Genomic DNA, 12089 nt, shown 5'->3' with positions numbered 1-12089 from the left:
ACAACTCATGCAGAAAGCATTTGGTATCAGCTGAGGTTGGGTTTTCAGTGTTTTTAGGACACAGTTGTGGCTTTGTTCATGTGTTTTGCTATTTACCTGTCAGTTTTTACAGTGATTTTTGAAGAAATTATTTCAGGAATTCATTATCTCTTTTTCCAAAAGAAAAATGAATGGTGCTTCCTATGATGAAGATGATATCACATTGAGTGAAACTGAGATTTATTTATTTTTTGAGTGAGAAGGAAGTATGTGTGGACATGTTGTGCAGTAGGTCAATGTCAAATGTAATTTATAAAGTCCTAGTTAGAGGAAAATGTTAATTCATACCTATACAAGCACATTGTATTATTAAAGTTGAACATGAGCAATGTTTTGTGGAACAATAATAACATATTCCCAGTGTAGTTATTAAAATAAGTTTATATTCAATAGATCTACTCTTAAAGGCATCCACAATTTGAAAAGCAAAGATGTGAACACTTGAAATTATCTAAACAACAGTGTTTTGAGTAAGAAAGAGATATACCTTCTGTAAGATCCATTTGCTGTTCAACCACTAACTGATCAATCTGTAACAATAGTGAGAAGAAAGGGAAAATAGATATTAAAACAGGAATAAATCACCAAATACTTGTATTTGTGCAATTATCTAATGTTCTTTGATATACTGTATTTACATAAAATTAACTATATGACATTACATTTTCCTCCAGAAAAGGACATAAACAAGGAAAAGCTTAAAGGGTACAAAACAGGAAATAAGAATAAGTTACCTGGGCTAAATATTCCAATCCAGGAGGGCATTTGGGAGGTACAGGTGGAGCTGGCATCCAAACTATGGGTGCAGCGGGCTGGCTTTGTAACGGGACAAGTCCAGAGGTTGCTGGGTGATACAGGAAAGCTGAAGTAGGTTGTGCTGGAATGTATCCAAAGAACAGAGAACTTACATCAAATCATAAAAATACTTCTATTCACTAGGCTTTGAAGACACTGGATAAAATCTTATAGTCTTGATTTACACTGCATGAAGTTGATGACATCATCTGCCACTGTGATTTATATTATTATTATTTTTTGAGATGGAAGTAAAACATTACTGAGGACTCCTCCAAAGAGCCCAAGGCTCCCTCTGATTGATGGCCCCAAGATGAGAGGGAAAGTGTTCAATTTCGGAAAAGCACTTCTGCTAGGATGACTTTTCCAGTGGCAACAATTTTTTGAACACTTGCAGAGTCCATGTTGCCCAATCCCTTTCATGTATCTTCTCTGCAAATAGGAATGGTTGAGTGGTGGCTTATTTGTGGTCCTTCAACAGTTTGACTAAAACTTCTACAACTCTTTAACTGTGCTTGGTAGGGTTGAGGACAGTTGCTGTGCATGAAGATCTGGAAAGTAACCCACCACTGGGCTAAAAGAATGAGATACTGTACTTATTAAGATTAATAATGATCATGATGATAATCATGATCATAGTTTTAGTAGCATGACCAAAGCTAGACCTTGGTTTGTCGCTCTTCTAAGCAAACTTGGTTTTATAAACTAGGTTCACATCCTGGCTTTAAATTCTGGCTTGTAAGAGGAGAAATAGGCTAATATTCCAGGCTAGCAATTCCCATTTATAGATGGAAAAAAAGCTAGCCCTTCCCATTTACATGTGGACTAGCATCATACTGTTAGCTCCTAACGAACCTGAATTCTTCTCAGTTCTGATTTAATGTTGGTGTGAATGCAACCCCTGCCATATTGTTTTCAGATGTGCTGGTAGGCTTCAGGAAATGATAGGGAGAAGCCCTTTGGAATTTTAGTTCAAAAATAATTTGCAACTTAATGTGATACTTATCTTATCATTTGTTTCTGAAGGTAAAAGGCAACACCAAGAGGACTTTCCACAATAATATTTGAGTTAAACTAGTTTCTTGGTGATGGAATTTCCTCTCCGCAATCAACTTGCACTGTGTGGCTACATTACTTTAATATGTCCAATTCATCTGGCTGTGTTTCTCTGGTTAAACAAGAAAGCACACATGGGCATGCCCTAGGAGTTTACCTGGAACAGTTGGTCCAGACACGTATCCGGTAGATCCATATGGCACTTGAGAAACCGGAGGTGGATAATGTGTAGCTGGTTCTGTTCCTGGGTATGGCGGGGGTTGTGATACAGCTTCAGTTTCCTTTGCTGGAAAAAGGGAAATATAATTTGAACTATTTTGTACTATTCTAAAATGTCCCATCTCCCACATGAGAGAGAGAAATGTAATAATTGAACGCCTAGCAAGGCCAAGAGCTGAAAAAGCTGAACTTTTGAGCTGCAGTTTGAAAATATTTGGAGGGCCACACTGCTACTTCCACCACCACTCTTGATTAAATGCTACTGGAAGTATTTGAAGATGTCATTTGGTCCAGTAAAATTAAATGGGCAGATGGACAGCCAAGTAAAAGGGCTCTGGGTGAATAAACTAGGACAGTGTTTTCCAAACTGAGTCCTTGTTGGCTTGGGATTAGCAACTAGAGGGCACCAGGTTATGGAAAGTTGAACTTGGATTGACTTGCAAAGAAATACTGCACATGTTTGTTAAGTGCGTACTGCTGTTCTCAGTAATTGTCTCATGAAGGCTGGTATAGGATTATAATAATGTCAAGTTCAAAGAGGTGTAATAGAGTAACAACAAATAGGGACCCAGATGATCTAATGCTGATCTATAGCCTGAAAAGTTCTGGGAATGGGACTGGAAGCCTAACACCTATGCAATGCTTCTGGTAGCATCAGGATTTTGCAGCTCTTCCGATAGTAATCTTCACTACCAAAAGCCTGATCCAGATAGCTTCCCAGTCCCACCCTTTTTAGCCTGTTTTTAGGAAACATAAGAGCTTCATGCATGGAATAGGAGTGCCACCCTAGTGCTTCCTCTAGAATGATAATTGTGCTGGATATAGGCTTCCTAGATCTATCACAGAGCAAAACTGCCACAGTATATGTCTCAGGCTATTAACCAGTTTTCTCTTACTTCCCAGTAAGGTTCACGAGGTTTTTATCATGCAACACATCTTCTGCTTCTACAGCAAGGCTAAAATTTAGTGCCCTCCTAATTTAGACTAGGCGTAATAGCCAAAGGAAGAGCCAAAGGGAGGGCTCCTTCAAGCAATGCTTCACTGAGGCGCAATTTAGAAAGCACACGGTCCAAGATCGGTAACTGACAAAGTAGTTGTTACATCATTTATCGTCTGTCAAAAGGCTTCCCTCTCTCATTGGTGGATGATTTGTGACCCTGAAACATTGCCCCAGCCAGAAATCTCATCCCCAAAAGCAAAACACTCAAGGAAGTGGTTCATGTGATCTCTAAGAGAATGCAAGTTTTCCATGGATGTGTGGGAAAAGGATTTAGATCACTGGGATCCATATGGACACAAATAGCATTGGAAAACCACTATATCAGGGGATACAGACAAGGCTGTCAAAATCTTACCTATTAGACTGCAGGGCTACAGGCATTCATGTGACTCTGTAGAATCAAACCAGGGTAGTTTTGCAAGGTTATTTCTGTCTCCATGGATTCAGCTCATCTAAAACCTTTTCCTACAGGTCCACAGTGATCCTACAAGCATTTACAAGTACAAAGGCCACTTCCCTGGGCAGTTCCCAGTGCTTTAGGGCCATAAATCATCCATCAGTAGGAGAGAACCTTTTGACAAGAGTTACATAATCTATGTTTACATACACTGTTACTTACACTGCATTTCTGTAGCCTCTTGTTCAGTAGTTTCTGAAATATAAAATATCTATGTTTATTTAGGCATTTATTTATTTAAGATATTTACACTACATTTAAGAGGAACATTTATCAAAGTGATTTACCTTTTCAAGAAAAGCATCCATCTTGCCAGACATAGTAAAACACAACTTTAAAAAGTAAGTAACAGTATCTAAAGCAGCAAATGTTATCTGGTACTTTGTGCACCCATGTTTTGGATGAGGAACAAGGGGTTATTCCACGGCCTGAGTTTTCTTAGTTTTAGGGATACAGCTTCAACTACTGGTGTTTTTTGTTTGTTTGTTTTTGCCTTAAACCTATTTTAATTTCTGTTTGGAATTTTCCCGCTTTTTAAAACAGGAGAAAATCTGTACCTAAAACAGAAGTAAATTATGGTATTGAAAAGTAAAGCTGCACTATCAGTCATCAGCCATAGTGAAGAGATTGCCACAAAGGAGGAAAAACAGAGTTCCTGCCATTAGTTTCTGTGGAGGAGATAACACAGAAACCTATAATCAACTATAGCTATACAGTGACTTAAGAGACATCCTTTTAAATGCCTGATAACCATTTTAACTAAAAGCTTAAGATTAATGACTAGAAATTATTTTTTGAAATGATTTCTTTAAAATAAACTCTTAAGAGCAAAAGGAATGCTTAGCCATGAAGCACTCACAGTTCATACAGGCTACAATGCTTTCAAAAGTGGACTCCTTTGCATAGTCTTACCTCACTGAACATGGCAGTTTAAAAAAAAGCATACCAGTGGTGCCTCGCTTAACAATGTTAATTGGTTCCATAAAAAAATCGTTATGTGAAAACATCGTTAAGTGAAACACCATTTCCCATAGGAATGCATTGAAAACCGGTTAATCCGTTCCAATTGGAAGAGATTAATGCTTGCAATCATTATCCCACCTCCTGAAACCTATGCAAACTTAATTTGGTGTTGTTCTGAATCGTCGTTAATTTTTGGTGATTTTTCTCTCTCTCATTGAAAAGCATTGGACCGTCCGTCCAATGCTTTTCAATGAGAGAGAAAACAAAAAATCACCAAAAATTAACAACGACTCAGAACAACACCAAATTAAGTTTGCATAGGTTTCAGGAGGTGGGCTAACGATTGCAAGCATTTAAAACAGGTTCCAAACATTGTAAGACACTTTTACAGGAGCGAAAAAGGGACATCGTTAAGTGAAACTCCCCCATAGAGAACATCGTTAAACGATGGGGGAAATTCCTCAAAGAAACCCATCGCTGTGTGAATTCATCATTGTATGAAGCAATCGTTGTGTGAGGCACCACTGTATTTTGAAACCATTATGAGAATTTTTGTAGTTCAAATTCTGAACCTTGCATTCCACTAGAAAATTTCCTCCTGCCCAGTCATGCTTTGTTTGTTGTTGTTATGTACTGTCAAGTCAGAATGGACTTGACAGTACATAACAACAACAAAGAAAGCTTGTGACATATTTCAGGATTGGTTTTATCAGTTCCCTTCCCTGGTGAGTTTCCACGCCTGGTCTCCAGACTCATAGTCCACCATTCAACATTATACCACACTGGTGCAATAGTAGGACACTCCCCCCAAAAATAGTGGGAACGCTCTTCCATTTTAGTCAAATGAAAATACGTTTAGGAGCACTTTGTTTTGGAAGTCAGTGCCCACAATCCTGCAGGAGAAAGCAGCAGCTCAGATACAAGTCTTAAGAGCCTGTACAATCTTTATTTTAATTATTATTAGATCTTTAGGAGGACAAAAATAGTAGTGTTCAATACAGATTGAGCACAGGAAAGAAACAGGGGCACACTTGGAAGTGCAAGTGTGAATAGGTAAAATAGAAAGAAAATGAAGGACTGTTTACATACTACGTACCTTTTATTTAGTTCTGCAAGCAGTCCATTCATCCAACAGTTTATTATGTTAGGTGCAGCAATAAAAATTCAGCGGAAGCAAGCAAAGTGATGTATCCTGTGCCATTTTCTAAACCTCACCAGTTCACACTAGATGGAGAGTGGGGGAGTGGTGGAGGTGGCTGAATTTCTTCTTCTTTAGTAACCCCGTTCATTAAAAGGAAGGGGGTAAATCATTCACACACCTGCTCTAGGACAATATAGATGAAAAGTTCCCCCACCCTATCAAATGAGGAGGATGGAAGGGCTTTGGATGACATAGGACCAAAGCTGTTCCCATTCTTCCCGGAGAACATCCCATGGGGTGGGGGCTATCACCACCATGAACACAGATAATGGAAGATATATAGTTTTTTAAAAAAGAAAAAGAAGACCAGGAAATTGTTGGAGTGAATGTGCCTCTTTACCATTTATTTATTTATTTATTTATTTATTTATTTATTTATTTATTTATTTATTTATTTATTTATTTATTTATTTATTTATTTAGATTTGATTTGATTTGATTTGATTTGATTTGATTTGATTTGATTTGATTTGATTGATTTGTATCCCGCCCACTTAAGAACCATCCTCTACGTAAAAATCTATTTAGGAGAGGGGTTAACATTCTACTCTGAGTTACAAGCTCACCATGCATCTTAGTGATGGCAGCCTTCACGGGCATTAACATTTTCATCTAAATGCAAAAAACATTACTTCATGACAATCAGAGTGCTGTCCTCTGAAGATGCCGGCCACAGAGATTGGCGAAATGTTAGGAAGAACAACCTTCAGAACACAGCCAAAGAGCCTGAAAAACCCACAACAACTATTAGATCCGGCCATTAAAGCCTTTGTGAATACAATGCTCTAACTACCATACAATAGCATTCGTTTCATATGGTAACAAAGTTATGCTCAAAATCGTACAAGGTAGGCTTCAGCAGTATGTGGACTGAGAACTCCCAGAAGCTGGATTTTGAAGGGGCAGAGGAACTGGAGTCCAAATTGCTAACATGCGCTGGGTTATGGAGAAAGCCAGAGAGTTCCAGAAAAACATCTACTTCTGCTTCATTGACTATGCAAACGCCTTTGACTGTGTGGACCACAGCAAACTATGGCAAGTTCTTAAAGAAATGGGAATGACAGTATACAACGCTGTATATTGTCCCAATGCTTATTTAACTTATATGCAGACTAAATCATGCAAAAGACTGGACTGGATGAATCCAAAACAAGAATTAAGATTGCCGCAAGAAATATCAACAACCTCAGATATTCAGATGATGCCACTCTGATGGCAGAAAGTTATGAGGAATTAAAGAACCTCTCAATGAGGGTGAAAGAGGAGAGTGCAAAAAATGGTCTGAAGCTCAACATCAAAAAACTAAGATCATGGCCACTGGTCCCATCACCTCCTGGCAAATAGAAGGGAAGATATGGAGGCAGTGACAAATGTTACTTTCTTGGACTCCATGATCACTGTAGATGGTGACAGCAGCCACAAAATAAAAAGATGCCTGCTTGGGAGGAAAGTGATGAGAAACCCAGACAGCATCTTAAAAAGCAGAGACATCACCTTGCCGACAAAGGTCTGCATGGTCAAAGCTATGGTTTTTCCAGTAGCGATGTATGGAAGTGTTGGGGCTGCTCAGGACTTCATGGCAGCCATGACAAGCATGGGGCTGTCTAAATATGTCATTGGCCCAACACATGAGAAGGGCCATACCTTGGACCTGGTTTTCTCAACAGGACTGGAAGATGGTGGTTTGGATGTGGAGGGGCTGGTTGTGACCCCAATGTCATGGTCAGACTACTTCCTGGTCAAGTTTAGTCTATTAGCTTCTTCTCCCCTCTGCAAGGGTGGGTGAATCTATTAAGATGATCCACTCTCGGAGACCCATGGAGCTAGATGGTTTCCTGAATGCTCTGGTGGATTATCCATCTGATATGGTTGGTGCTCCTGTTGAAGCTCAGGTCACCCTATGGAATAGGGAGATGACCCGGGCAGTTGACATGATTGCACCTAGGCACCCTCTCCCTGCATGCAGAGCTCAGACACCTCCTTGGTATACTTTTGAACTGTGGGCGATGAAGTGAGAGGGGAGACAGCTGGAGTGCAGGTGGAGGAAATCTCACTGGGAGTCCGATCGAACACAAGTTATAGTCCATTATCCAGCCTATTTCGTGGCAATACGGCTGGCAACATGGCAATATTTCTCCAGTTGTATTGCTTTCTCAGAACGTCATCCAGCAGAGCTGTTTCTGGTGGTCCAGGATCTTCTTCAACCAGGAAATCTAGTGGAGGTCGCGGACTGCTCATCAGCTCGCTGTGATGAGTTTGCCATTCATTTTGAGGGGGAAATCACTCAGATTCGCAGTGGGTTGGACTCCACCTTTACTGCAGAATCAGAGGATGCGTCCAGTATGCCGTGCTTAGGTCAAATATTAATGGATGAGTTTCAGTTGTTGAGGATGTGGACAGGGTGCTTGGATCTGTCTGTTCTACCACCACTCTGCTTGACCCTTGCCCATCTTGGTTAACTGGAGATTCTGCCAAGGGGGTTCGCACCTGGGTCCAAGAGGCTGTGAACGTCTCTTTGAGAGAGGGAGTGGTCCCTACCAGTCCTTAAAAAGCCTAACCTGGACCCAAAGCTGGTGCTTAACTACCGACCAGTGGTGAATCTCCCTAAGTGTTGGAGCGGGTTGTGGCCAGGCAACTCCAGGCACTGCTGGATGAAATGGATTTTCTGGATCCATTTCAATCAGGTTTCATGTCATGAGTTCATCCGAAGAAGATCTGGAATCTGAGGGGTTAATTACAGCTGAGGAAAATGCTGGGCAATCAGAATTGCAGACAGCTGAATCACCACCAGATTCTCCTCCCCTAGTAGCCAGAGTGAGGGATAAGTTTTGGCAAGGACTCATGACACGAAGGTCCGAGGCTCGCATGAATGCTTCCCATAGGAACATCAGGTTGACCAGCCCTGAGTTTTAGCAGGATGAAGTGTTTAGATGACTGCTGTTGTTATAAAATCTGCACCCAGAGGCTTGGAAGCAACAAGTGAACACCATGGCTCGCATCCATGCTCCTGCTTATTTTGGACGTTGTTTTCTGGATCCTTGGCTTCGGACTACGGTTTGTGTTTTGGCTTTGGCATTTTGGTATCTGCTTTGCATCTTCTGGACTTCTGATATTGGACTGGCTTACTTGACTTTTGCCTTTTGAAACCCCCGGGAACATAACATTTCGGGCCGGGTTTTGGTACGGAGCCTGCCTTGATCACCCTGTATGATGACCTTTGCCGGGAGAGAGACAGGGGACCGTGACCCTGTTGAAACACCTGGACCTCTCAGTGGCTTTCAACACCATCAGCTATGGTGTCCTTCTGGATAGGCTGGCTAGGTTGGGAGTTGGGGGCACCACTTTATGGTGGTTCTGCTCCTTCCTAGCTGACCGTGTCCTAGAGGGTAGTCCTGGGGGACAGTTGCTCTGTCCCATGAGTTTATGTCACGGAGTTCCTCAGGGCTCGATACCATCCCCCATGCTATTTAACATCTACATGAAATTGCTGGGAGAGGTCATCAGGAGGTTTGGGCTGAGGAGTCTGCAATATGCTGATGACATGCTGATTACTCAGTTTTCCACCAATCCAGGTGAAGTGGTTTCTGTGCTGAACTTGTGTCTGGACCTGATAATGGACTGGATGAGGGTTAATAAATTGAATCTCAATCCAGACAAGATGGAAGTGCTGTTAGTAGGTGCTTCACCGGACAGGCTGGAAGGCCATTTCCCTGCCCTGAATGGGGTTACACTCCCCCTAAGGGGCAGGGTCCACAGCCTGGGGGTGCTCCTGGACCCCAATCTAACACTGGAAGCCCAGGTGGACTAGGTGGCCAGGGGCACCTTCCTTCAGCTGCAGAAATTATACCAGCTACAGCCCTAATTGGATGAACAGAGTCTCATGACAGTTACACACACACTGGTAACATCTGGACCCACCACGCAGGACCTGGCATGCTCTGGTCCATGGGGTCACGAAGAGTCGGACATGACTTAAGAACTAAACAAGTACAGCACAGAAGATAAGAATATGGCAGAAACGTAATGTATAGATTTGTCTGTTTAAAACTGTTGCTTCAGAACTAATCTTACCCTATTTTTTAAAAGCACTATATGAATACATAGTGGACCAGAGCAAGCCAGGCCCTGCGTGGTGGGTCACAAATTATACAAACAGGATACACAGACTTTCTAACTCAGAGTTCATACATGTTTTCTTGATCAGGTGAAACAGGACATTTTAATTAAGACCATCCTGCTAACTGTCCAATCTAGTTTCTTCAACAGTTTATATAAGTACTCCATGGAAATATTTATTTATTTTTAATAAGAGACCATGATAGCAAAGTTTAAATTGCTAACACTCATGGGGAATCACTTGCACAAACACTTCCTACGATGTCAGGCAAAATAATTTAACCCCTTGATATGGTTGTTCTATGGAAATACAATACTTTTGCTTTCCACATTTGACCAGCATTACAAGTGTGCTACAACTTTAAATGGAGTTGTCCAAAAGTGCATTTCTGCTTTTCACCACACAATCCTTGTTATTGACAAGAATCCAAAGAATAATGCAAACAGATCTGTGTGCTTCTCGCTCTCTCCCTCCCTCCCTCTCTCTCTCTCTCTGGCAAAAACAAACACATGAAGAAGCAACTCATTTTCCAATAGAGAGCCCCACCCCACAAATACAACATGGGTGTATTCTATTCCAATACAAAGGATATGTGGCACTCTCCCAACCCACAAAAGAAGTAAATTATCCCTCTCACTTTTGATATGTTACATAAAGGTTAAGAGAACCAGCTCCTGCCCATAAAAATGAATTTTCTCCCAATCAATATCATCCCTGTTTGGTTTTCTTGCTATTTTTTGAGACTTAGAAGGAAAGTGCAAGTTTATATGAAGGAAGAGTAAAAATGGGTAGGAAAACATCAGTAATTTCAAATATGTAGATTAGACCATATAACTGTCAGAAAGCAGCACTCTAAAACTACTGCTGACGAAGGTTAACAAAGAAAGTGCCAAAGCAGAATTACAGTTCAACATTAAGAAGACCAAAATAATGACTACAGAAACATTAGATACTTTCAAGCTGACAGTGAAGAAATTGAAATCAAGGTACTTTCTATACCTTGGTCCAGTCACTGATCCAAAGGGAGGCTGCAGCTGAGAAATCACAAGATGACTGAGTTTTGGAAAGGCAACAACAAAAGAAGCAGAAAGGCTCCTGAAGAGGATGGGTGTGTCAAGTCCATCCATCCTACCCTATTGCCAGTTACTGATGGGTACTAGATTAGCTAAAGGGAGCATTTGATCTAGCACTGGGCTCTCTGGAAACAAAAATATCCTACTTTGGGCACATCGTGAGTGACAAGACTCAATGGGAAAAGAAATAATGCCGGGAAAAGCCGAAGACAGCAGGAAAAGAGGAAGCCAAACTATGAGATGGCTTGACTCCTTAAAAGAATCCTCAGGTTTTAGTTTGCAAGACTTGAGCTAACAAGACTTTTTCGGGTCATTACTTCAGAGGCTTGCTATAAAGCAGAAACAACTTGATGACACATAATAACAATCGAAACAAGTAAGTAAACCTGTGGATGGAAAGGCACCCCAAAGCGAAATGTTTCAATCAATCTGCCCACATCGCCTTCTGTTCCCGGGAGAGGCTTTTCTTGCAAATGTATTCGGAAGAAAAGTGGCGGAGAGAGGGCGGCCGGGGAGTTGTTTTCCAGCTGCGACCAAGGCCCCGCCCGCTTCTTCCGCCGTTTCCACAACAATCGCAGCAAAGCGCGCCATAATGTATTTCAATCAGGGGTGCCTGGGGTGAGCGGGGCGGGCGCTGCGCCTGGGAGGCCCTCCGCGCTCTCGCCGTTCGCTGCTCTGCCGCCTGGCCTCGGGGAACAAGTCGGTACCTTGGGGAAGCTCGGAGGTGCTCCGGGGGCTTCTCTTCTCCGCCGCTGCCGGTGGCCGTCGAGCAACGCGGCCCCTCGCCCTGCTGCGACCAGACGAGGAAAGGCGCCGAGCAGAGCGAGCTGGCACCGGACGTGTGGAGGCAGCGGGAGAAGCCCAAGGGAGCCAAGGCAGGGCGTGTTAGCCGAGGGGAGGAGAGGGAAGCCGGGAGCCGCTCCCCCGGGCGGCTTCCCGACGGCTAGTTTAGGCCCCGAAGCTGGCTCCCTCCTTGGAAATGGCCTTTCGGAACCCAGCCTCAGATGCAGGGGCCTCTGGTTTCTAAAATTAGAGCAACGGGAAGGTGGAAGGCTCTGGCAGCCAGGTCGCAGCTGATTGCTCCTTGAGGGAGGAAGGGAACTCTGCACGTGCTCAGGGACTAAGGACCCCGGGCTTGACGTATGGTGGACCGCAGGAAGGTTTCCACC

At 42.4% G+C, this 12089-nt stretch overlaps 1 protein-coding gene across 7 annotated transcripts in view; it reads right to left on the bottom strand.

The window, feature by feature from the left end:
* The window catches only part of LOC110091204 (phospholipid scramblase 1), a 42884-nt gene that overhangs the window by 8771 nt on the left and 22024 nt on the right, over window positions 1-12089 (bottom strand). For 2 of the 7 annotated variants that reach the window (XM_072996038.2, XM_072996032.2), the window contains exons 2-5: window positions 3729-3761; window positions 2048-2176; window positions 774-916; window positions 527-569 (exon numbers count right to left, since the gene is read on the bottom strand). In XM_072996038.2, the coding sequence (XP_072852139.2) occupies window positions 527-569; window positions 774-916; window positions 2048-2176; window positions 3729-3735 (322 nt within the window). In that variant the 5' untranslated portion in view covers window positions 3736-3761. Of the gene's footprint in view, window positions 1-526; window positions 570-773; window positions 917-2047; window positions 2177-3728; window positions 3762-5625; window positions 5815-10846; window positions 11547-11627; window positions 11787-12089 lie in introns of those variants that run through there. The other 5 variants (XM_072996033.2, XM_072996036.2, XM_072996037.2 and 2 more) reach the window with 5 other exon arrangements.

The sequence above is a fragment of the Pogona vitticeps genome, chromosome 3 (genome assembly GCF_051106095.1).
Source record: "Pogona vitticeps strain Pit_001003342236 chromosome 3, PviZW2.1, whole genome shotgun sequence".
In the NCBI taxonomy this organism is placed as follows: Eukaryota; Metazoa; Chordata; class Lepidosauria; order Squamata; family Agamidae; genus Pogona; species Pogona vitticeps.
The sequence above is the reverse complement of the archived record's forward strand: the minus strand, read 5'-3'. Positions and strand labels throughout refer to the sequence as shown.